At 47.9% G+C, this 21,008-nt stretch overlaps 7 protein-coding genes across 7 annotated transcripts; 6 read left to right on the top strand and 1 right to left on the bottom strand.

Moving 5' to 3' along the window:
- Positions 1–130: 130 nt before the first annotated feature.
- On the top strand, positions 131–1,556 carry L228DRAFT_212234 (aspartic endopeptidase Pep2; the record flags this gene model as incomplete). The annotated part of the gene is made up of 4 exons (XM_018329933.1): positions 131–232; positions 326–479; positions 545–1,199; positions 1,268–1,556. The coding sequence occupies 4 exons, from the start codon at positions 131–133 to the stop codon at positions 1,554–1,556; spliced, it is 1,200 nt and encodes a 399-aa protein (XP_018187455.1).
- A 2,541-nt stretch (positions 1,557–4,097) lies between these two features.
- L228DRAFT_212107 (MFS general substrate transporter) lies at positions 4,098–5,865 on the top strand (the record flags this gene model as incomplete). The annotated part of the gene is made up of 5 exons (XM_018329927.1): positions 4,098–4,419; positions 4,506–4,612; positions 4,685–4,859; positions 4,942–5,344; positions 5,433–5,865. The coding sequence occupies 5 exons, from the start codon at positions 4,098–4,100 to the stop codon at positions 5,863–5,865; spliced, it is 1,440 nt and encodes a 479-aa protein (XP_018187454.1).
- A 947-nt stretch (positions 5,866–6,812) lies between these two features.
- Positions 6,813–10,570, top strand: L228DRAFT_278142 (kinesin-domain-containing protein). The gene is made up of 6 exons (XM_018335638.1): positions 6,813–7,558; positions 7,651–7,880; positions 7,930–8,109; positions 8,164–9,059; positions 9,125–9,168; positions 9,218–10,570. The coding sequence occupies exons 1-6, from the start codon at positions 7,312–7,314 to the stop codon at positions 10,327–10,329; spliced, it is 2,709 nt and encodes a 902-aa protein (XP_018187453.1). The 5' UTR covers positions 6,813–7,311; the 3' UTR covers positions 10,330–10,570.
- A 671-nt stretch (positions 10,571–11,241) lies between these two features.
- Positions 11,242–13,366, bottom strand: L228DRAFT_284019 (hypothetical protein). Its single transcript, XM_018336178.1, has 7 exons — positions 13,152–13,366; positions 12,977–13,095; positions 12,841–12,912; positions 12,597–12,767; positions 12,419–12,537; positions 12,131–12,350; positions 11,242–12,012 (listed from the first exon to the last, which is right to left on the bottom strand). Exons 1-7 carry the CDS (start codon positions 13,324–13,326, stop codon positions 11,641–11,643), a joined length of 1,248 nt encoding a protein of 415 aa, XP_018187452.1. The 5' UTR covers positions 13,327–13,366; the 3' UTR covers positions 11,242–11,640.
- A 158-nt stretch (positions 13,367–13,524) lies between these two features.
- On the top strand, positions 13,525–16,618 carry L228DRAFT_284018 (iron-sulfur clusters transporter-like protein atm1). The gene is made up of 9 exons (XM_018336177.1): positions 13,525–14,173; positions 14,238–14,297; positions 14,351–14,465; positions 14,522–14,790; positions 14,844–15,020; positions 15,078–15,870; positions 15,926–15,999; positions 16,061–16,277; positions 16,346–16,618. The coding sequence occupies exons 1-9, from the start codon at positions 13,823–13,825 to the stop codon at positions 16,444–16,446; spliced, it is 2,157 nt and encodes a 718-aa protein (XP_018187451.1). The 5' UTR covers positions 13,525–13,822; the 3' UTR covers positions 16,447–16,618.
- A 1,959-nt stretch (positions 16,619–18,577) lies between these two features.
- L228DRAFT_239825 (hypothetical protein) lies at positions 18,578–19,191 on the top strand (the record flags this gene model as incomplete). The annotated part of the gene is made up of 3 exons (XM_018331182.1): positions 18,578–18,605; positions 18,709–18,998; positions 19,141–19,191. The coding sequence occupies 3 exons, from the start codon at positions 18,578–18,580 to the stop codon at positions 19,189–19,191; spliced, it is 369 nt and encodes a 122-aa protein (XP_018187450.1).
- A 762-nt stretch (positions 19,192–19,953) lies between these two features.
- Positions 19,954–20,791, top strand: L228DRAFT_162366 (hypothetical protein). The gene has a single exon (XM_018329402.1). It carries the CDS (start codon positions 20,264–20,266, stop codon positions 20,711–20,713), a length of 450 nt encoding a protein of 149 aa, XP_018187449.1. The 5' UTR covers positions 19,954–20,263; the 3' UTR covers positions 20,714–20,791.
- The last annotated feature ends 217 nt before the right edge of the window (positions 20,792–21,008 follow it).

Below are 21,008 nucleotides of genomic sequence, written 5' to 3'. Positions count from 1 at the left end.
CCTCTCCTCTCACTTACACTCCTATTCATCAAGTGAGCTCGACACTTGAGCTCATCATTCTTTGTCTTATATTATCATATCTTGCTTCCTTCGTACTTTGAATTTTGCGAAAGTCGTATAGCTCGTCACTATGAAGAACGCTTTCGTCCTTGCAGCGGCTACGCTGCTTGGTTCCGCCTCCGCTGGAGTCCACAAGATGAAGCTCCAAAAGGTCCCTCTGTCGGAGCAGTTGGTGAGTGTAATCCCTCACCTATGCCGCTAAGCACGGTCGCAAAGGGAATTGTAATAACGGATAGAAGAAGTGGCTAACGTAGTGGAACGCTAGGAAACCGCCAACATCGACGCTCATGTCAGATCGCTCGGCCAAAAGTACATGGGCATCCGTCCTGAGCACCACACTGAGGAGATGTTCAGAGACACCTCTTTGCGCATCGAGGAGGGTCATCCTGTTCCAATTAGCAACTTCCTGAATGCTCAATGTAAGCCCTCTTCGCGATAGCACGTGCGCCTTCATCCGATCAATCAATATTAACGGTTGCTCTAGATTTCTCAGAGATCGCCATCGGATCCCCTCCCCAAGAATTCAAGGTCATTCTTGACACTGGAAGCTCCAACTTGTGGGTTCCGTCGTCTGAATGCGGCTCCATTGCATGCTACTTGCATAAGAAATACGACTCGTCTGCCTCATCCACCTACAAGTCGAACGGCTCTTCATTTGAGATCCGCTACGGCTCTGGTAGCCTTAGCGGATTCGTCTCAAATGACAATGTCCACATTGGCGACTTGAAGATCAAGGGCCAGGACTTTGCTGAAGCCACTTCAGAGCCCGGTCTTGCCTTCGCCTTTGGCCGATTTGACGGCATCTTGGGTCTTGGATATGACACCATCAGCGTTAACAAGATTGTACCCCCCTTTTACAAGATGCTCGAGCAGGACCTGCTCGATGAGCCTGTCTTTGCCTTCTATCTCAGTGACACTAACAACGGCGAGGCCGAGTCCGAGGTTGTCTTTGGTGGCGTTGACAAGGACCATTACACTGGCAAGATCACCAAGATTCCTCTGCGCCGCAAGGCCTACTGGGAGGTTGAGCTTGACTCAATCACCTTCGGTGACGCATCTGCCGAGCTCGACAACACTGGTGCTATCCTCGACACTGGCACTTCGCTAATTGCCCTGCCATCGACTCTTGCAGAGCTTCTGTAAGCATAAGCATTCTCTCTGAACAATGATTTTCGTTAAAATTCACTAACCCTTTGCTCAAATGTAGTAACAAGGAGATTGGAGCCAAGAAGTCGTTCAACGGCCAGTACACGGTTGACTGCGACCGACGTGACTCCCTCCCGCCGCTTACCTTTACTCTGACCGGCCACAACTTCACCATTGGTCCCGAGGACTACATTCTTGAGGTCCAGGGCTCTTGCATCTCTTCATTTATGGGCATGGACTTCCCTGAGCCTGTTGGCCCTCTCGCCATTCTCGGTGATGCCTTCCTCCGCAAGTGGTACTCTATCTATGATCTTGGCAGCCACAGCGTTGGCCTTGCCAAGGCCAAGTAAATGACAAGCAGGTATTCAATTTGTCAAGTCGGGCTTGCGGTTTGTCTCATCAAACGCTTCGCTGTCCTGGCTGTTATTTGGATATTGTGTTCACTGTATTGCTTGCTTCATCCATGGGGGGGAAAGACGAGAACTAATCAATGTCAGCTCTACAATCGCGCATAGCGCATGGCTTGCATGGGACATGGAGAAGATGGTACTTGCGTAATTTTCTTCCTTTTTCATGATTTGTTTTTTTTTTTTTGTGATTGCTTTGCTTGTGCTGCACTGTACTTTACAAGAGAGGAAATATGTATACAGATAATTGATTTCTTTTTGCTCCCTAATTTTCGATTGTTTTATTGGTTCATTTATCGTCAATGATATTTACGTGTACGATTCCAGATTGTCGGCAATTTATTTGCTAATTCAATGGATCTAAAATATAGTCCATACAGTAGTCAAATACTCGGGCACAGGGTTACACAATGGCCGTCAAGTGTAATTCAGCCTTGGATCGTGGGGTCTGCATGGGGACTCCCAGGTGTCTGACTCAAAATAGTTGTTGTGTTGGCTCGCGATCCATGAAAGTCCGAGATGCCGAAGCCTTTCAGAACCCAAAGCTGAGAGACCCTGTACTGTATTATTCTTTGCATGTGCTGAGATCTACCTGCTGCCCGGTCGTTCCGCGGACCCCTTCGGACCTGCGTCCGCCGCGAACGAGCGAGTGAAGAGATCGACAGGAGCAAGAGCAGTTTAGTGTCGACAGGCTTCGGAAACCGAAATACTGCGATAGTCACAGCGTAAAGATAACTGCACATAGTAGGATTGAGATTGTCTTTGTTTGCTATGGTATTAACTTAGGTAAATATATGCAGCTTGGGTCATTGAAGGACATAACTGTAAGACGCGCAAAGATTAAAGGTTTGGTTAGATTGCATATTGATTTATGGTTTCACTCAATCTGTGAGCACAGGTAGAGCGACATTTTGACAGGATGAGGTTATGAAATAGTGATAAGATACTACTTTAGGTATCCGTAGTATGCATATCAATAGTAGGAATTATGCATCGGATATGCATGTTTCACCGTGCACATGCATACGGAGTATCGCTGGTTGGACTGTCAGCATTGGTGGTCAACTACAAAGGTACAAGTAATGACTATGGTATTATTGAGAGCCTGGAACGTGTCGTTTCTGGAAAGGCCATGCTATTGCAATCTCGCGATACGGGTACTCTAGAGGGGAATTCATTATTACTTTTTTTCTTTCTTTTTTCTCATTTTTAAAAAAATTAAAAGTGAAATAAGATATAGAAAAAATAAGGAAATAGATAGAAGGAAATAGATAGAAGGCGATAGCGCGGCACAAAACGATATTGCAGCAAGGACAGTCCTGACAGAAAAGTATCCGCGGAACCTTAATGGCCATGTGCTACAACTACACGTGCGATTTGCTGGTTGCACTTCGGCCTCATGTTGACGCGTTAATCCGAGTTGTTCTAACGCTCGTCGTGAAAGCAAAGAAAAGAAAGCAAAAAAAAGGGACCGCAAAAGTTGGGTAACTTGCTCGGCTTTAAGCAGTAGACCGAAGTCTCCTAGACCAAATCACTTCACTTGAGCGCTTGGCAAAGCGTCAATTAAACTACTGGTACCTCCGTACTTGCAAGCGTAATAAGCAGCAGCTCGTCCCGTGTCTAAACTCGCACTATGTGAGACTAGCGCTGTCACAAAGGGTCCGAAAGCCAACAAATGGAAACGAAAAGGGGAAAGAAGGGGAAAAAAAAGAGGGAAGAGACTTTCATTGATCGACTTGTTTATCGGGTTCCCCATTGGACTTGTTGACCCTCGGACATTCGGCCTTTCGGTCTTCAGCCCAACGCGATGCAGAAAGCCACTTTTTTTTCCGTTTTCTTTCTACTTCGTCAACGACCCATGTCCTTAGTATCATTATTGACACACTATTCGATCGACTCCCACTTGTCTTTTCCCCGTTTCTTAGAGTCATCGTCGTCACTATCTTTCTATCAGTTTGGTGCCCGTAGTCTCCCCGGCTTTAGCTCCCCCAGTCCTAAACTCCGCACACCGAAATCATGGGCGCAGAAAATTGTGGCAGAAGGAGAAGTGGAATGAAAATTATAAGAAACAAGTCATCCCCTCTGTCTATGCTGTAGCATGATGTATATATGAATACCTCGTACAAGTCACATCTAATCTTAGTATCTTGTTTCCCCCTCATTCCCGCTTCCTTCTTATTCACTTGAATATATCCCCGGGTGTTGCACAGCATCTCACGTTTGTATTCTCGTATTGTCCACTGCTGTGCCAGCTGCTCTGGTCATCTCTGGCCAACGTCACTTCTCTGTTTGACGTCGGGATTGTTATTCTTGTATAGAATAGTTCTACCTACGTACATACCTGGAGTATCTTCTCTTTATTCTCACTTACCGCGCGACACGACATTACAACAAGAACAACAACAACACTCACCACCACAACGCCTGTCGCGATAAGTGCTGTCCGGCTTTTCTTCAAATACACATAGAGCACTCAAGCTCAAAATGCCGTCTTCAACGACAGACTCCGTGGCATCCACAACCAAGACCACTGGTGATCTGAAGGAACCAACTGCGAACCATCCTAATTATCCCTCTGCCAGTCCCTACCATGCAGAGCTCGAACCTGTGACTTCGCGGACAGGCGCACACAACCTGCCTGACCCGGGTGAGGAACCGGATGCCGAACTTGAAAAGGCACTTGATCAGCATGAGAAACCTCCGCCAGCTCTTGACCCCAGTGCGTTTCCCGATGGAGGCGCGAAGGCTTGGTTGGCCGTTCTCGGTGGATTCTTCTGCATGTTCTGCAGTTTCGGCTGGATTAATTGTACGTCTTTCCCTCAGGAAATACAGGAAGAGAACGTTCGGAGAAGAGTGTGAAATAAGGACAATTGCTGACTGCGCTTGATGTAGGCATTGGTGTTTTCCAGGACTATTATACCACGCACATGTTGAAGCAATACTCGCCGAGTGTCGTTGCATGGATTCCATCCCTCGAAGCCTTCATGATGTTCTTTGGCGTAGGTTTTTTTTTTTTTTTTTTCTTTCCATTGCAACGACAGGGAAACAAAATACTGATCAACTACTCTCAGGGTCCATTTATCGGTGCCATTTACGACAACTTTGGGCCCCGCTACCTCCTCTTGGCCGGAAGCTTCTTCCACGTCTTCGGCATCATGATGACTTCCCTTGCAAAGAAATACTACCAGTTCATCCTCGCTCAGGGAATCTGCAGTGCCCTCGGTGCTAGCTGCGTCTTTTACCCAGGTACGCACACGCTTCTCATTCGAGAAACATTTTATCTGTCTCGAGGCAAACCAGAGTGAACAATACTGACTGAAATAAATAGCCATGACATGTGTCAGCACTTGGTTCTTCAAAAAGCGTGCCCTCGCCATGGGAATCATGGCCAGTGGATCCAGCTTGGGCGGTGTCATCTTTCCCATCATGGTCGAGCATCTCATTGGTGACGTCGATTTTGGATGGACTATGCGAATCTGCGGTTTCTTGATCCTTGCTCTACTTACTATCTCGAATGCCACTTTGACATCGCGCCTTCCGCCAACGCGCAAGCCAGTGGTCCTCTCGGACTTTGTCACACCTTTCACCGAAGTACCATTTGTGCTGGTGACTTTTGGTGGCTTCCTCTTCTTCTTCGGCATGTTCTTGCCCTTCAACTTTGTCATCAGTGAGGCCGTCGAGATTGGCATGTCTCAACGCCTGGCAGGATATCTGCTTGCTGTGCTCAATGCGTGCAGGTATGTAGAAGACATGATCCTTAGAAGTGCCTTTTTCGATATCTTGGTGCTTCAGATTGCAAAGACTCTCTGGCTGACTGAGCGATAGTACCTTTGGCCGTATCATCCCGGGATACCTTGGTGACAAGCTCGGACGTTTTAACGTCCTGACAGTCATGTCATACTTTGCCGGTATCTTGGTTCTGGCTCTCTGGTTGCCTGCCAAGGCCAATGCGCCAATCATCGTCTTCTCCGGCCTATATGGTTTTGCTTCTGGAGCATTTGTCTCCATGATTCCCGCCTGCGTCGCTCAGATCTCGGATATTCGCAAGATTGGTGTCCGTAATGGCGCTCTCTTCGCTGTTGTCTCCTTTGCCGCTCTCACTGGCAGTCCTATTGGTGGCGCCCTGGTGTCGCACCACCATGGCTCCTATAAGCAGCTGCAGATCTTCGCCGGTGTCATGCTCCTTGCCGGCAGCACTTGCTTCCTCATGGCCCGAATGGTCCTGGCAGGACCCACGCTCAAGAAGGTCTAAGAGGGATAACCGATGAACCAAGCCTTTTAAAGAGGAAAAAGTCTTTATTGTCCACTTCTCGGAATAATTAAGGGTTTCATCGATGCTGTCACTGCATCAACTGGCGTTTAATGGGGTGGCTTCGATTGAGCCCGGGCGAATTCTCCAATTTCGGCATTCATGACTGTTGGCGGGATATGCAATGATATCATTACTCATTTAATCACAATGCATAAAATGCATCCAGTACATATTTTAGATGAATTATCTTTTAAAAAAAAAATATCATAATGTTATCAATGGCATGTATGAGACTCTCATTCGCGTTGTAAGCAGAAAAGATACGGAAGAGTTGCCGTCACTGAAGGGTTGAGTAACGTTTCGCTTGAACCAGTGCGCTTCGTTGCCCCGCCAACAAGTATCCCACCACCAAGCTGTATAGACGATATAGCCCAGGACACCAACACCTTGGCCAACTTACCCTAAAGGCCGAATTGAGCTTGCATGTCGTCAATCAGTCCGACTGGTCACAGCCACCCTGCTCACCCCGTCAAGCAATTCAACTCCTGATTATTTTTACGCTCCATTCGGCCTAATAGGTCATTTGAATTTGTACAAAGTGGAAAAGCAAAATAATCTCTGGAAACGCATGGCGCTCACTACGTGAACCACAAATCTCTTAGCCTCGGAAGTCTCCTCTACAACTCTTCTTCTCGGCCCCAACCGCTACACAAGCCCGAACTTGTCTATAGAAAGGACTCCAGATTTGGGAAGGAACGATTGACACCGAAACTTGTCCGTCTCGTTGCGCACTTGCCGCTTTTGTTTGTCCATATCAGAGGGGAAGAGCGGTTGTTGTTATTCTCATAGGCGACAAGTCCGATAAACGCCCATCCGCGCGCAAAGCAGATTGGTTTTACATTGTATTCGCCGGTAACGTCGCGCACATCGCTTTTCAGCGCTGAGGAAATAAGAAGACAACGTTACGTTGGATTCAATTCAATTCACTTTCAATCTGCGCTTCTCAACGTTGAGGAAATAAGAAGACAACGTTGGATTCAATACACTTGCAATCTGAGCCTCTCAAGAAACAAGAGGACGACGTTCGAAAGTATATCACGGCTTGGAGTGAGATCCGTTTACCACGGGATATATCAGATTTGGTGCGCTCAGAGAGTTGTGGGAGTAGAAGGGGCTATAACCATACGGCGCGACCTTTTCTGATTCGAAGTGTTTGGCTGGATTGGATTGGATTTCTGTGGACGACGTAGCGTTTTGTTTCGGTGTGCGGATTGTCTGTTTTGATACGAATAGAGGGCGATAGAGGGAGATTGGTACGGAAAAAAGAATAAGGAAAGGAGGAGATTGGTACGATAGAAAGGAGAAAAGAAGGAATTTGGTACGATAGGAAGAAAAAGAAAAAGACGAGGTTGTACCGATAGAAAGAAAACCGAAAAGAGGAGGAAAATGTCTGTCAGAGTGGTGGCTCGGATCCGGCCACTTGTCAAGTCCGAACTCGAAAAGGATGTCATCGTCACGACAGGACAATCTGCTGCCGCTGTTGCGGAGAGCAAAGAAGGCAAGCAGAAGAAAGACGCGCAGCCTACGGTTGTGCGCATACCCAACCCAAAGAATCCTGGAGAAAACTTTAGCTTCCAGTTCAACAGCGTATATGGACAGATTGCGACGCAGCAGGAACTCTTTGATGCCGAGGGTACGTTGGAGTCTTTCTGTCTCTAGAGGGCTCAGCCTGGGGAGATGCCTCAAGGCTTGCGCACTAGTTACAATGCTGACACATGTGTATAGTTGCGCCTACCGTCAAGCACCTCTTCAATGGTTTCGACGTGACTCTTTTTGCATATGGCGTTACAGGTACAGGCAAGACGCATACCATGCGAGGCGGGAAGAGCTTGGCAGACAGAGGCGCCATCCCCCGTCTGTTGAGCGCCATCTTTCGAAGAAGCCGAAAAATTGAAAAGGATTCCCAAGGCGCAACTTCTGTGCAGGTCGCTATGAGCTATTATGAAATCTATAATGTAGGACGCGAAACCCCATGCAAACGAACTCAACTGACCCGTTGGCTAGGACCGCGTGTTTGATCTTTTTGAACCGCCAGAGAAGCGGACTCCCACGGGCCTGCAGCTGAGGGATAACAATGGCAAAACTGTTGTTGTCGGGCTGACGGAGCGACCCTGCACGACTCTAAAGGACTTTGAGAGTCTATATGACCAGGCAAACGTCAATAGGTCTACTTCAGCGACAAAGGTTTGTACTTTCCAGGAATCAGATGCTAGTAGATGATTTACTGACAAATTTTAGCTCAATGCTCATTCCTCTCGATCTCATGCCATACTATGTGTCAAACTCACTGTATCCAATGCGACGATGACCAGAGTGAGCACGGCATCGGCGATTGACTTGGCTGGATCCGAAGACAATCGAAGAACCGACAACAACAGGGAAAGATTGGTCGAGTCTGCCAGCATCAACAAGAGTCTTTTTGTGCTTGCGCAGTGCGTTGAGGCTATCAGCAAGAAGCAGCACCGAATCCCATATCGGGAGTCAAAGATGACAAGAATCTTATCATTGGGCCAAAACAATGGGCTTACGGTAATGATTCTGAACCTCGCGCCAGTCAGGTCTTACCACTTGGATACCTTGAGCTCATTGAACTTTGCCAACCGCACAAAGAAGATTGAAGTCAAGGAGGTCGAAAACGAGCCGCTGTTCAAGTCAATGCCAAAGGCTGCTGCCATGTCAACGTCCGGTACTTCATTCCAACGACAGCCGCTACGGCCACTAGCCACAGTGCACAACACGCTTTCGAATAACAACGACCCTGCGAAATCTGGCAAGCCTGCCAAAGCATTTGCAGTGTTTTCTGATGCGTCAGAACCCCACAAACCCTCGGCACGTGCGGCGCTACAGCCCAAAGTATTGGAACCTCGAAAGAGAGGATCCGATGCCCTAAGTAGTAGCAATGCTCGCCCGTTAAAGACAGCACGGAAAAACGACTCGTCAAAGCTGGTGGTCATGAGAGACGAAAACGAAAACGGAAATGAAAACAAAATGTCGAAGCAGAACATTGAGGCCATGATTGAAAAGAAGGTTACAGAGATTCTTGCGTCACGAGCTCTCAGCGATGCTTCCCATCCGCCTGCCCCCGAGATTAACGAGCAAGTCCAGAAGCGACTAGCCATGCTTGAACAGAGAGTGTATGTCTAAGTTTTACTCTTCCGTTTTTTCTTTTTACGACGAGACTAATTTTGATTCGTTGCAGGGAGGACAAGGAAAATGAAGGACTCAATTTTCTTCTCATGGCCAGTATGTAAACGAATATCCTCTGGTCACAGTATCATACTGACATAAGCAGAACAACACCACGTCCGCGGTGAGGACACGTCTGCTTTGAAAATGTATCAGCTCGCACTCCCGCACTTTCCAAACAACGAAAAGCTCATCAACAAGATGCTCGGGTTGGAAGAAAAGCTCCGCCTGAAGCGCGAAGAGGAAGAACGCGCGCGAGCTCTCCCTCGCTCGTCCATGGACGGACATACAAAGAACAAGCTCGCGAATAAGCCATTCTACGACCACAATGACCTCGCCGATGAAGACTACGAGGACCAGCCGTCGACCATATCTGCTGCAGATTCAGACTGGGTCTATCGTCCCGAAGAAGACTACGATAGTAGCTTCTGTGACGGACTCGACCGACCCCGACCTCGCAGAAGCAGACAAAAGGGCCGCAACGCAGGTAAATCCAGCGCGAATGCCAAATCAAAGCTCAAGCCCATGGACAAAGATGTCGTCGCGAAACAATTGGAGGCGCTGAAGAGGGGGGATCTCGAGAGTCTAAGACGAGCAGGTGCAGGTACCGCTGCTGCTACTTCTTCTACTTCTTCATTGTCTGGCGCTTCTTTATCCTCTTCCTCATTCTCCTCGTCCTCGTCCGCGTTACAATCAAGTTCCTTGTACCAGACTCATCCCTCGACTACAACCAATACCTCCTTTTCCACATCCGCCAGCAACACGCGCAGTCGCAGCAACAGCGCCACCTTCGCCACTAGTTCCTCTGCTGATCCTAGTGGGTTGGGCCGCTCTTCCTCGTCTTCTGGCTCCGCCGGCCCGCATACCCCCCGCACTCAGCATCTCCTCCGCATCATCAATACCCGCGACGTCAATAAGATTAAGCTCCTCAAAGGCGTCGGCACGAAACGCGCACAAGTCATTTTGAATTCCCTCTCGTCTGCCATGGTTAATGAGGATGATGAGATTGTTAATGGTTTGTTGGCCGGCGGAGCCGGATTAGACGTGGGTTCGGTGGGAGTGGGCGCTGGAGCTGGAGGAGGAAGAGGAGGTGCGGTTGGAGATGAAAGGGCCGTTGGCGGTGCAAGGACAAGGGTACGCAATCTAGATGAATTGGCGGGCCTCAAGGGCGTAGGGGCAAAGACTGTACAGAATATGCGATTAGGGTTGGCTTTGTAGGTGTGCGTTGCTTTCTTTTCTTTCTTTTCTTTCTTTTCTTTTTTTTTCCTTTTTTTTTCCTTCGTTTTTTTCCTTCGTTTTTTTCTTCCTTTTTTTTCTTCTTTTTCTCTTTTCCGTTCTTCTCCCTTCTTGTCTATGTGCTTGTTCATGTTCATGTTCTTGTCCTTGACCCCGTTTTTTTTTTCTGATTGTTTATTTTGATTCCTGGACCTTATTGCTGTTTGTTTTGTTGTACCTTTGTGGTTGGTATTTTATTCCTGGCCTTTATTTTTGTTTGTTTGTGGTACCTTCTTTGTGGTTGGTATCAGGTAACAACTATCAAGCCTTACACACTGCACATGATTTACTGCACAGCGACTTAGCATGAGTCTTACGAGAACATTTGTCTGCGGATTCACTTTCTGGATTCCCTTCAAGTTTCTGTTTTTTTCTTTCTGGTTTTTCTGGGTTTTCTAGTTTTTCTGGCGTTCATCAGGTCTGGTCTAGTTTTGTCTGGTCTGGTCTCGCTCAGTCATGGTACAGTACAGTACTTTACTAGTATGGTTTTTACGCGTTACGGTGTATGGTATATGGGACTCGCATTGCATGGCATAGCATTGAATTACATGACAATGTATTGCATGGCAGTGTATATACGGTATTATATATAATCATGGCAACAAGACAGCATGGCATTAGCATACTACTATCGTTAGCATAGCATAAGCGTTAAAGGTATATACAGTTTAACAAGATATAATGACACTTTATAGAAATCACTAGGTATACTTGTATGTTATCAGGGACCCTTTACATTCTTTACACTTTCTACATTCTGTACACATAATATAAGACGCTTTAAAATACCTGAGACACTGACAACCTGACACCTGACACCTGACACCTGACACCTGGCGCACATTTGATGGAGTAGTGTGGCTGTGGCTGTGGTCGTGGTTGTTGCTGCAAAAGAGCAAAGAGGAAAGGGGGAGAGGGTGAAAACAAGGGACAAAAAAGGAAAAAGGCGGGAAATAAAAAACGAAAATTGAAGTGGTAAGAAGTAGTCTTTGATTTTATCTCTTGCTATATATATTGCGCTCAGAGGTTCAAAGGGGGTAAGAATGCACGGCGGATCCGACGAGTGCTATTGCCATGTAAAAAGGACGAAGAAGATGAAGGGGAAAAAATGGAAAGACAAAGGAAATGAGCAGAATGGAGGGAAAAAAGGGAAGAAGAGGGAAAAGGAAAAAGGAAAGAGGGAAATGGAAAAGTGAGAGATAAGAGGAAACAGGAAAAGAAATAGAAAAAGGGAGGTAATCTATCGTCTTAATCTCATGACTTGACAGTCTCCTTGACTTGATTGACTGTGTCTTTGGCGTGGGTTGCAGTCTTTGCGGCAGATTCCTTGGCAGCGTCTGCTACCTTTGATGCTGATGCCGATGCTGACGAGGATGGGGAGGTGGATGATGGAGAGGTGGATGGAGAAGAAGACGAAGGGGAGGAGGTGGACGGTGTTGTAGAAGAGCCGTGGCCGCCTTCTTTTCTGACGGCGTCAAGGGGAGCGATATATGTTGCTGCGGCGAGACTGCCGGCGGGCTTTTGCGCGACTTCTGTCACGTCCTCGCGGGAGAGCATGTCGCGGAGAGGAGCCGAGGAGCGGGACTGTAAGAGGATCGTGGTGGGGCCGCGGAAGTGGAGGAATAGCTATCTCGTTATTAGCCTTCCGCATACAGAATGGAGGGATGGTGACGGCTATTGCAAGAGAGAAAGAGACATTTGCGAGGAAAAGTGGTTGGAAAGGAAAAAGGAGTGATGGACTTACTCTGTCACCCCAAACGGTGCGGCGGGACCATGTTCGCAAAAAGTACATGGACTGGGCCAAAAACTTCCACACGGCTGACTCCCGGATCGTTTGAAGGAACTGCGATTGCGGAAAGTATTGCGCGAGACGGCCCAGGCTGGGGACTTGGAGTCGAAGCGAGGAAGACTTGAGGCGGTATGGGAGCGGCTTGTTCTGTGTCATGGTATATGCGAGGACGTTGCTTGACATTGCGTTAGTTTTAAGTTTTGCTGTGACGAGGAGGGCAATTGATGAGGGTGGGATGAATACCTAGGATGAACAATGTATTCCTCGCCTGGCTGGAGAGTAACTTGGTAGAGTTGACCCTTGCCGGCCAGGGCGAGCAGTCCTCGCCCAGTGACCTGGGTGTTGCCCCAGTGTGAGAGGCTCTACTTGGCGTTAGCTCGAAGATTTGGGGGAAGTGAAGAAAGTGATATGGTTGCAGTACCATTCTCGCGTTGACGGTCGGTGACACATATAATGAGTGTCCTGTCCATGCCAGCAGACCGTGTCGCTGCGCAACCATCCAGTCTAACGTGCCATTGAGGTGGACTACTGCAAACGACGTGGTGGGAGAGTTGGATGCGACCAGCGCAGTCACGGGGCTAGTAGAGGAGACCTGATAGTTTGCGAGTCAGATTTTGTTCCTGAAAATGGGTGGTGCGTAGACACTCAATTGACCGTGTGCATACTTTTTGGTATAAAAATGGTATGCCGAGAGCCGATCGTCGAAATGGCTCCAGGATGGAAAGCTTAGATGTGGCCTGCATTGCATGGTCAGCTGCTGGTCGCCATGAGTAAATCAACCCAATGTGTCAATGGTCCTACATTCTCAGCCTTTCCGCTCAATGCGACGAGGGTTCCGCGTCGGGTATACAGGTTCTGTGATGCGGAGAGGGACACGGACAGAAGGGAGGACGGCGACCCGAGGACTTCAAATCTTGCATCTGATGCAATTCATGTCAGCTCAATTCGTCATACTACAATCTGCAGAAGAGCCTACCTGGCGTGTCTGCGCCTTCAAGACCGTTGTTGATGCTCGATGAAGCTGATGCTGGGGTAGCTTCAATGTGCACCCCTCGACGACCAATGGCAGCGGCACGAGAACCGCTGAGAGCGGCACATCGTGAGGGATAGGCAGCCAGGTCCTTGACCAGTCCAGCGCGTGGGCGGCGCATGACTGTCCAGTAATTGTGGTGCGGAGAAGACGAAAGATTGATGAATCTCTTTGGCGTATTCCGATATGTCGATTATTGTGGTGGTGAGTAGTTTAAGCTCGGGATGCAAACAGAGCAAACAGACAAGGGGGAAAGTTCGTCACCGATAGGGCCCGATGTCGCGATTCTATAACGACATAACTACGGTACTCAGTCAGCAACGAATGAACATAATCCCCACCATCCAGGTGCCTCTCCTTTCTTTCAATTGATTTCTTTCACTTTCAGCTTTTCAAAGCTCCGGCAAGGGTCGCTGGTACGCCCGTCTGTATTAAAAGTTGTACATTCTTGCAATATCGTCCTCTCGACTTCTATTCTCTTTTACGCTTATCGATAGCCCATCCATTGCTCGGCCATCTCCTTCCTGTCTCCAGATCATGACGACCTTTGTATACGCGCAACGTCAATAAACAACTAGGAAAAAGAGAAGGGATCAATTGGACCGATAATTCCAATCATGTTAGCCTCACGGCTACCAAGGACAGCCTGTTCGGCCTCGCAGTTGCTCCGCCGTTCGCCATGCTCCGCCAGTGTCGCGTGGCCTCGAGCCAGTCCAATTGGAATACCACAATCACGAATCTTCACGACAACGACACGTCTTCTTAAGGACGAAGCTCATAAACAATCAACGCACAAGGTCGAGCACCACAAAGCTCCTCCGGGAAATGCTCAGCCGCCAAAGGCACCCGGTGCTTCGGCGCCGAAGAAGCAAGACATTCTGCTGTCCGAGCAGAACTTGACAAAGCAAGAACAGAGAAGGGCGGATTGGACTATAATAAAGGAAATGTCACGATATTTGTGGCCAAAGGTATTTTCTGGGCAAGAAATCAAAACTTAGCTGCTACAGAACGGACTTGCTAAGATCACACAAGGATAACCTAGGCACCAAAGTCAGAGTGAGCGTTGCTGTTGCATTGCTCGTCAGTGCAAAGGTAACGATTCTATTGGATTACTGTCCAAGGGCCTGGATCGCTAATTTCTATAGGTTCTCAATGTGCAAGTGCCCTTCTACTTCAAGAGCATCGTCGATTCCATGAATATAGATTTTGCTGCGCTGGGAGGAACTGCAACCACTGTAGCTGGTGCAATGATCATCGCATGTACGAACCACCGGAATTCCGCAAGGAAATTACAACTCGGGACTAACAGGTTGTAGATGGTGCATCGCGAATTGGGGCGGTCATATTTCAGGAGCTCCGAAATGCCGTCTTTGCGAGCGTCGCGCAAAAGGCTATCCGAAATGTTGCATGCAATGTTTTTGAACATTTACTACGACTGGATCTCAACTTCCATCTTACACGCCAAACTGGAGGTCTGACCAGGGCCATGGACCGCGGCACAAAAGGCATCAGCTTCCTCTTGACATCCATGGTGTTTCACATCTTGCCAACTGCATTGGAAATTTCCATGGTGTGCGGTATTTTGGTATATAAACTGCCGGAAAAATTTCCTCACATGCCCCGACTAACTCGCAATAGACGTATCAATATGGCGCCAAGTTTGCCGCAATTACCGCAGCCACCATGGTCGCATACACGGCGTTTACGATTACGACCACCTCCTGGCGTACCCAGTTCCGCAAGCGTGCGAATGCTGCAGACAACAAGGGAGCCACAGTCGCGGTTGACTCGTTGATCAACTACGAGGCCGTCAAGGTATGTTTCTTGAGTCGATGAAATGGGCGCTTCCTGCCTCTGCTAATGTTACGATAGTATTTCAACAATGAGAAATTCGAAGTGGGCCGATACGACAAGGCTCTGACTGCGTATGAACAACAATCCATCAAAGTTGCCACGTCGCTTGCGTTCCTCAACTCTGGTCAGAACATCATCTTTTCGTCGGCCTTGACCGCCATGATGTGGCTAGCTTGCAATGGAGTCGCCAATGGCAGCTTGACGGTCGGTGACTTGGTCATGGTCAATCAGCTAGTCTTCCAGCTCTCGGTGCCCCTCAACTTTTTGGGTTCGGTGTACCGTGAAATGCGACAGTCCTTGCTTGACATGGAGACGCTCTTTAACTTGCAAAAGGTCAATGTGGCCGTCAAAGAGCCCGAGAACCCGAAACCGCTGCTTCTCTCCAAGGGCGAGATCAAGTTTGAAAATGTCACGTTTGGCTACCACCCCGATCGGCCCATTTTGAAGAATCTCAACCTCACGATTCCCGGCGGCAAAAAGGTTGCTATTGTCGGACCCAGTGGGTGCGGCAAGTCGACCATTCTCCGATTACTTTTCCGATTCTATGATGTGCAGTCTGGTCGCATCCTTGTTGATGGTCAGGATATTCGGGACGTGAGCCTGGAGAGCTTACGCAAGTCTATTGGTGTTGTGCCACAGGACACTCCACTGTTCAACAATACGATTGAACACAACATTCGCTATGGCAATCTGCAGGCGACTGAGGAGCAGGTGCACGAAGCAGCTACGCGAGCTCGGATCGACGAGATTATCCGATCATTCCCTGATGGGTATCAGACCATGGTGGGAGAACGAGGAATGATGATTTCGGGTACGCTCAATACCCTGCCTTATTGAATGAATGTCCTTTTAATATATTGTGATAGGTGGTGAAAAGCAGCGGTTGGCCGTCTCTCGACTTCTCCTCAAGGACCCGCCACTGCTCTTTTTTGATGAGGCCGTATGTTGATCCCCTTTGCGCACTTTTGTCTATTTTTTCCAAGTAACTAATATGACGGTAGACCTCGGCACTTGACACTCATACGGAGCAGTCATTGCTCTCAAATATCAACGGCATTTTGAGAGAAAAGAAGCGGACCAGTGTTTTTGTTGCACACCGATTACGCACCGTCTACGATAGCGATTGTATCATTGTGCTGCGGGCGGGCAGCGTGGCCGAAAGCGGCACGCATAGCCAGCTGATTGACACGAATGGCGTATACTCGCAGCTCTGGAGTGGTAGGTGCTTTCCTTGCTTAACAACGCACATGGTCAATTGACCGTTGGCTGACTATGTGGTGGTGTAGCCCAGGAAACGCTTCTTCTGGACGACGAGGAAGCTGCCGAAGAAGAGCAAAGGGAAGAAGCCGAAGAGGAACGGATCGAAGAGGGTGCCGCAAAGAAATAATGTCAGTATTGCTATGATCTATGACGGCACAACAATCCATTCATCTAGGTTCCGACGGGATGGTAGATTTCATCAGTTGTATTATCCGTTCCTTTTCTCGACATTGAAAGTTGATTACCATTTTTCTGTACATATTACTTATACCAATGATCAGTATACCGTTTATTCAAAGTTTTGAGTCCTCTTGTTGTCCTATGCATGTTTATTGTCCTTTTGAATGGCAACAGGTGTGCTGCTAGTGTATCGTAGTAAATTGTGTCTTATCAGCTAGGCTACGCCAGTCCCAAAGCGGCAAGACGCGAGAGGACCAAAAAGGGGCTGAAACCGCCATCCACGTGTCGCGGCTTGTCAATGTCGATCCGATAGTATTTTGATTCACGATCATCATCTAAATTTACAGCTGGATATTATCGCATTCATCAGTCAAGCTATTCTCATATAGAATGGTGCTCATTCTCTGCACAGAGATATGAGTATCAATCGCGGTGTTGTTGAGTTGTTAGCTTAGCTTGGACCCTTCACCGTACAAGATGTGTGGCGTCTTGTGTGACCGAGAGCTGCAGCGTATATTAATTTCCACGGCATATCATCATGTACACATTATACCGTATTCATAATACAGTAGAGAGCATGTACTCCGTACTGAATCATACAATATCACTGCAAGAATACATGATATCAGCGACTTTTATGTAGATCAAGTTGCCCCTAGTGGAGCGCTTAGAGTTGGGTGTTTTGTGTGTATCCTCGTCCCTATCGTATCGGAAAAGCCTCTGTCTCAAAGACTCACTCAACCATTTTCTACTCTATTCTTCCCTTGTCATCCAGCTGAAAAAGAGCATCTTCTTCCATTTCTCTTCATCATCACAATCATTCGCACATTCAAAACAAGCAGCTGATTCCTTCCCTCGAGTGTCGTCTCTACTGATAAGAGCACTTATTGTACAAGTCTCCCCACGCCGTCTGTCGTCTATATTTTCTCTGCTTAGTCGACATATTAGCGCAAGGGAACCAACCGTTAGCAGTCCCACTTATCCCTCCAGCTCCTGGATCCCCTCGATCCTCCTCGCGTTTTACCCCGTCTCCCCCTGCCTCGCTGCTGTTGTTGCCCTTGCCCCTGTTTCCCCCTCTGGCCCCTCGTCGATTCGCAAATCCACGCAATTTTCGGACAGGCTGACAGGCAAAAACCCTCAGTGACCCTGGCCAGTGAAGGTCGTGCGACTTGCTGGATTGCCGCCGTCGCTGTCGTCCTTTTTTTGTCGACACCACCAACACCATCACCACTGCTGACTCTCCTTTGCAGGCTGCCGAGCACCTGCTTCTTCATCTCGTCTCTTCCTCTTCCTCTCGCTCTCTTTTCTTCCTATTCAGATCCTTTTCGCTCTCTTTGTTGTTTCGCTCGTCTTTTGTCGACTGAGCATTATTCAGATTTGATAACGCATTTTCTCTCTTGTCTTTGGACTACCTCGCTGCTTACACTCCTTGACGCAACGATACACTCTTGACATCCGCAACGATTTACACTGCTGCTTCTTCGTCGTATACTCTACGGATCTAGATCACCCTGTCTTTCTCTCTACTCATACGATCGACGACCCTGACGAGTATCCCAAGCTCTTTCCATTCATTCAGTATTTCCACCCACACTTGTCATCGACGATACTCACGCCGTGCGTGAACAAGACGAGAAGTCCATCGAACCATTCTGCAAAAAGGAGACAACTACATCTTTGCAGTGCATCTGATACATATTTCTCCTCCTCACTTTTTTATTCTCTCGATATTATATACGTATCGCGTACTACCTCTGTACTCGATTTTCATTGCCCCTCCCGTTCGGCACCCGGCATTTCAAAGGCTCAACCAGAAACCGTAAATTTCGCGCCAATCATCTCCACCACCGCCAATCCCCACATCCACGCGTGCATTCAGGGACCACACTTACGCAAGTGTCGCCGTTAGATCCGGAGAATCAACCACTCTATCTGTCATTTCTTCAAACTACAGTAGTCCTTGCTACCATATCAACCCTTACGCCCCGGAGGTATACTTGCTGGCCAAACAATCTTTCAATTTTTACTTCCATCTACAATCTATCAACGACTTTGTTCTATACAGTACACAATTCACAATGGGCCTCCTGGAGAAGCTTCACGCAAGTATGTTACTCTTCCTATTGATTGTCGATTCCCTAAACACTGTGCCTTTTTTTTCCTATGCCTTTTCTTCAAAATGTCTATCGTGAATGCATGACCCTAACAGCCACAGGACTCGAGCTCTACAAGCTCGAACAGCGATATACTCGCCGCCGCAAGACCTTTGCCAGCGAAGCCGTCTACGTCGACGGCGAATACGTTTTCCATTCCGGCTTCGGCGGCGGATCTGGCGACAGCTCCTCCGTCGGCATGGGTGGCGTCGGCGACAATGTCTCTGCCACGGGCAGCAGCAGCAATACTACTATTAGTAGCATCAGCAGCAAGTTTCGCAGCTCCAGCGGCGGCGCCAGCAACGGGACCGGAACTGCCGGCAGCCTGCGATCCAAAGCGGCGAGTGTGCGTATTCGCGAAATGGTGCCCCGCTCCATTGGTGCACGTGGATGATGTCCCATGTCCTCTTGTCCGAGCATCTCTTTGCACTGTCTTGTCCAAGCATCTCTTTGCACTGTCCAGTGTCTGACTACTCTGTCACTTGTAGTCCGCCGGTACTACTGCTGGTGCTCCCAGTATATTCATGAGCCACGTCTGAAACGTTGATGGCCTTTCCTCCTTCTTCTCATTTATCTTTATCCTCAACTTCATCTCCTTCATCTACTTCTTCTCCATCTCTTCTTCCTCCATCTCTTCTTTCTTGTGTCTGCCGTATCTTTCCATTTCAATTTCTCCCCGGGGACACTTTTGGACTCTACACTTTTGGATCTTTGAGGTCTTTTTTTTTTTTTTTTTTTTTTCGATTCTATCGGAGGTGTCTTTCGGTGTCCGTCAATGTCCTATCACATACACTACCTACATTCCACCTCATTACACTACACTGGGCTGCACTACACCACACTACGCTACATTACATGGCGCTATGCTACGCTACATTACATATCATTACATACCCTGGTCTACATGTCTACATTAGCTTTGGATATTATATATTCATATATTCATATATTCATATATTCATATATTCACACATTCATATATATTTATAGTCCATTTATTTCATTCCAGTACACTTCATCAGATATACATTCATCCATTCGTCCATCCATCCATTCATGCATTTCATTCGGATACACAGTCATTCATTCCAGATACAAGGTACATTGCAAGAACAGAGCATCATCTGTTTAGACAAATATACGAATAATAGTAAACCGTACCGTACCGTACCGTACCGTACATGCACTGCATCAAACCGACCGACCAACCTACCAACCTACCTAGGTACCTATCTACCAAAGAAACAACCAACCAACCTACCTACCTACCAAAGACACAAACAACAAAATAAAAAAAAAAAAAACAAAACAGATCGGACCGTCCATCTAAAACACGAAATGTGAATCCCATGCCCTGCGCCTCATTGAAACCGTCTTCAAAGCAACATCCGAAGAAAAGACCAACGTATCAACTTAAATAAAGGGGCCAAAGAGACTACTGCGCACGCCCGACGTCCAATCTCACGTCCAGTCACGTTCAGGCTACCGTCCAGTCGCAGGAGCCATTGACAATCTACCCTGACCCTGACTCTGTCCACCCTGCTGACTACCCTGTCCCTGTTGACTCTGCTGCGAACTACCACCCTGGCTACCCTGACCCGGTTGACTACCATGGACAGATTGGACAGAGTGGCCGCCCTGACCACCCTGGACCTGCCGACGAATATAATCACGATTCTCAACGGCAACGCTCTTGGTCATGTGATTAACTTTATACACGCCGACGAGGCGCGCCGCGAGCTCGAACATGTTGTTGCGGAGCGAAATGACGATGAATTGGGCGTTTTTGGTGCGTTCTTTGATGTAACCTGCCACGATGGAGACCTATTGGATTGTCAGTTAGTGTACATTGTGCGTACAATTGTTGAAGCAGTAACACGACATCAAAGAGTATGCGACGTTTTTTTACGCTGGTCATGTCGAGTTGAAACGACGGGAAAAGATGGCATAACACGGGAAAAAGACGATGTAAACAACGGGGGAAAACATGATGAAAGAAAAGAGACAAGGGAATCAAACCAAACGGAACGAAAAGGTAAAAGCAAAAGCAAAAGCCAATGAGGACAAGAGTCGAATGAAAAGAGGACGAAGCGAATGAATGGAGAGACTGATAGGGACAGTGAACAAACAGAGAAACTGGATAAAAGACAAAACCGACGACCGCAGGACAAACGAGCGAAGCGAGCCAAACTAACTTACGTTTTTGAAATCTAGAGCGGCATCAATTTCATCCATGACATAAAGCGGCGTAGGCTTATAATGATGCAGCGCAAACACGAGGGCCAGACTACTCAGGGTCTTCTCGCCGCCGGACAAATTGGAGATGTTTTTCCACGACTTCTTCGGCGGCATGACG

This window comes from Xylona heveae (genome assembly GCF_001619985.1).
Source record: "Xylona heveae TC161 unplaced genomic scaffold L228scaffold_7, whole genome shotgun sequence".
Classification (NCBI taxonomy): Eukaryota; Fungi; Ascomycota; class Xylonomycetes; order Xylonales; family Xylonaceae; genus Xylona; species Xylona heveae.
The sequence above is the reverse complement of the archived record's forward strand: the minus strand, read 5'-3'. Positions and strand labels throughout refer to the sequence as shown.

Coding starts and splice junctions, on each gene's coding strand:
- L228DRAFT_284019 (XM_018336178.1), bottom strand. CDS start 13,326: ATGCGCCGCCCACGCGCTGGACTGGTCAAGGACCTGGCTGCCTATCCC. Junction 12,768..12,840: donor TACCATTTTTATACCAAAAA/GTATGCACACGG, acceptor GCAAACTATCAG/GTCTCCTCTACTAGCCCCGT. Junction 12,538..12,596: donor CGACCGTCAACGCGAGAATG/GTACTGCAACCA, acceptor AACGCCAAGTAG/AGCCTCTCACACTGGGGCAA.
- L228DRAFT_284018 (XM_018336177.1), top strand. CDS start 13,823: ATGTTAGCCTCACGGCTACCAAGGACAGCCTGTTCGGCCTCGCAGTTG. Junction 14,466..14,521: donor TGGTGCAATGATCATCGCAT/GTACGAACCACC, acceptor AACAGGTTGTAG/ATGGTGCATCGCGAATTGGG. Junction 15,021..15,077: donor TCAACTACGAGGCCGTCAAG/GTATGTTTCTTG, acceptor ATGTTACGATAG/TATTTCAACAATGAGAAATT.
- L228DRAFT_278142 (XM_018335638.1), top strand. CDS start 7,312: ATGTCTGTCAGAGTGGTGGCTCGGATCCGGCCACTTGTCAAGTCCGAA. Junction 7,559..7,650: donor GGAACTCTTTGATGCCGAGG/GTACGTTGGAGT, acceptor ACATGTGTATAG/TTGCGCCTACCGTCAAGCAC. Junction 9,169..9,217: donor CAATTTTCTTCTCATGGCCA/GTATGTAAACGA, acceptor TGACATAAGCAG/AACAACACCACGTCCGCGGT.
- L228DRAFT_162366 (XM_018329402.1), top strand. CDS start 20,264: ATGGACAGATTGGACAGAGTGGCCGCCCTGACCACCCTGGACCTGCCG.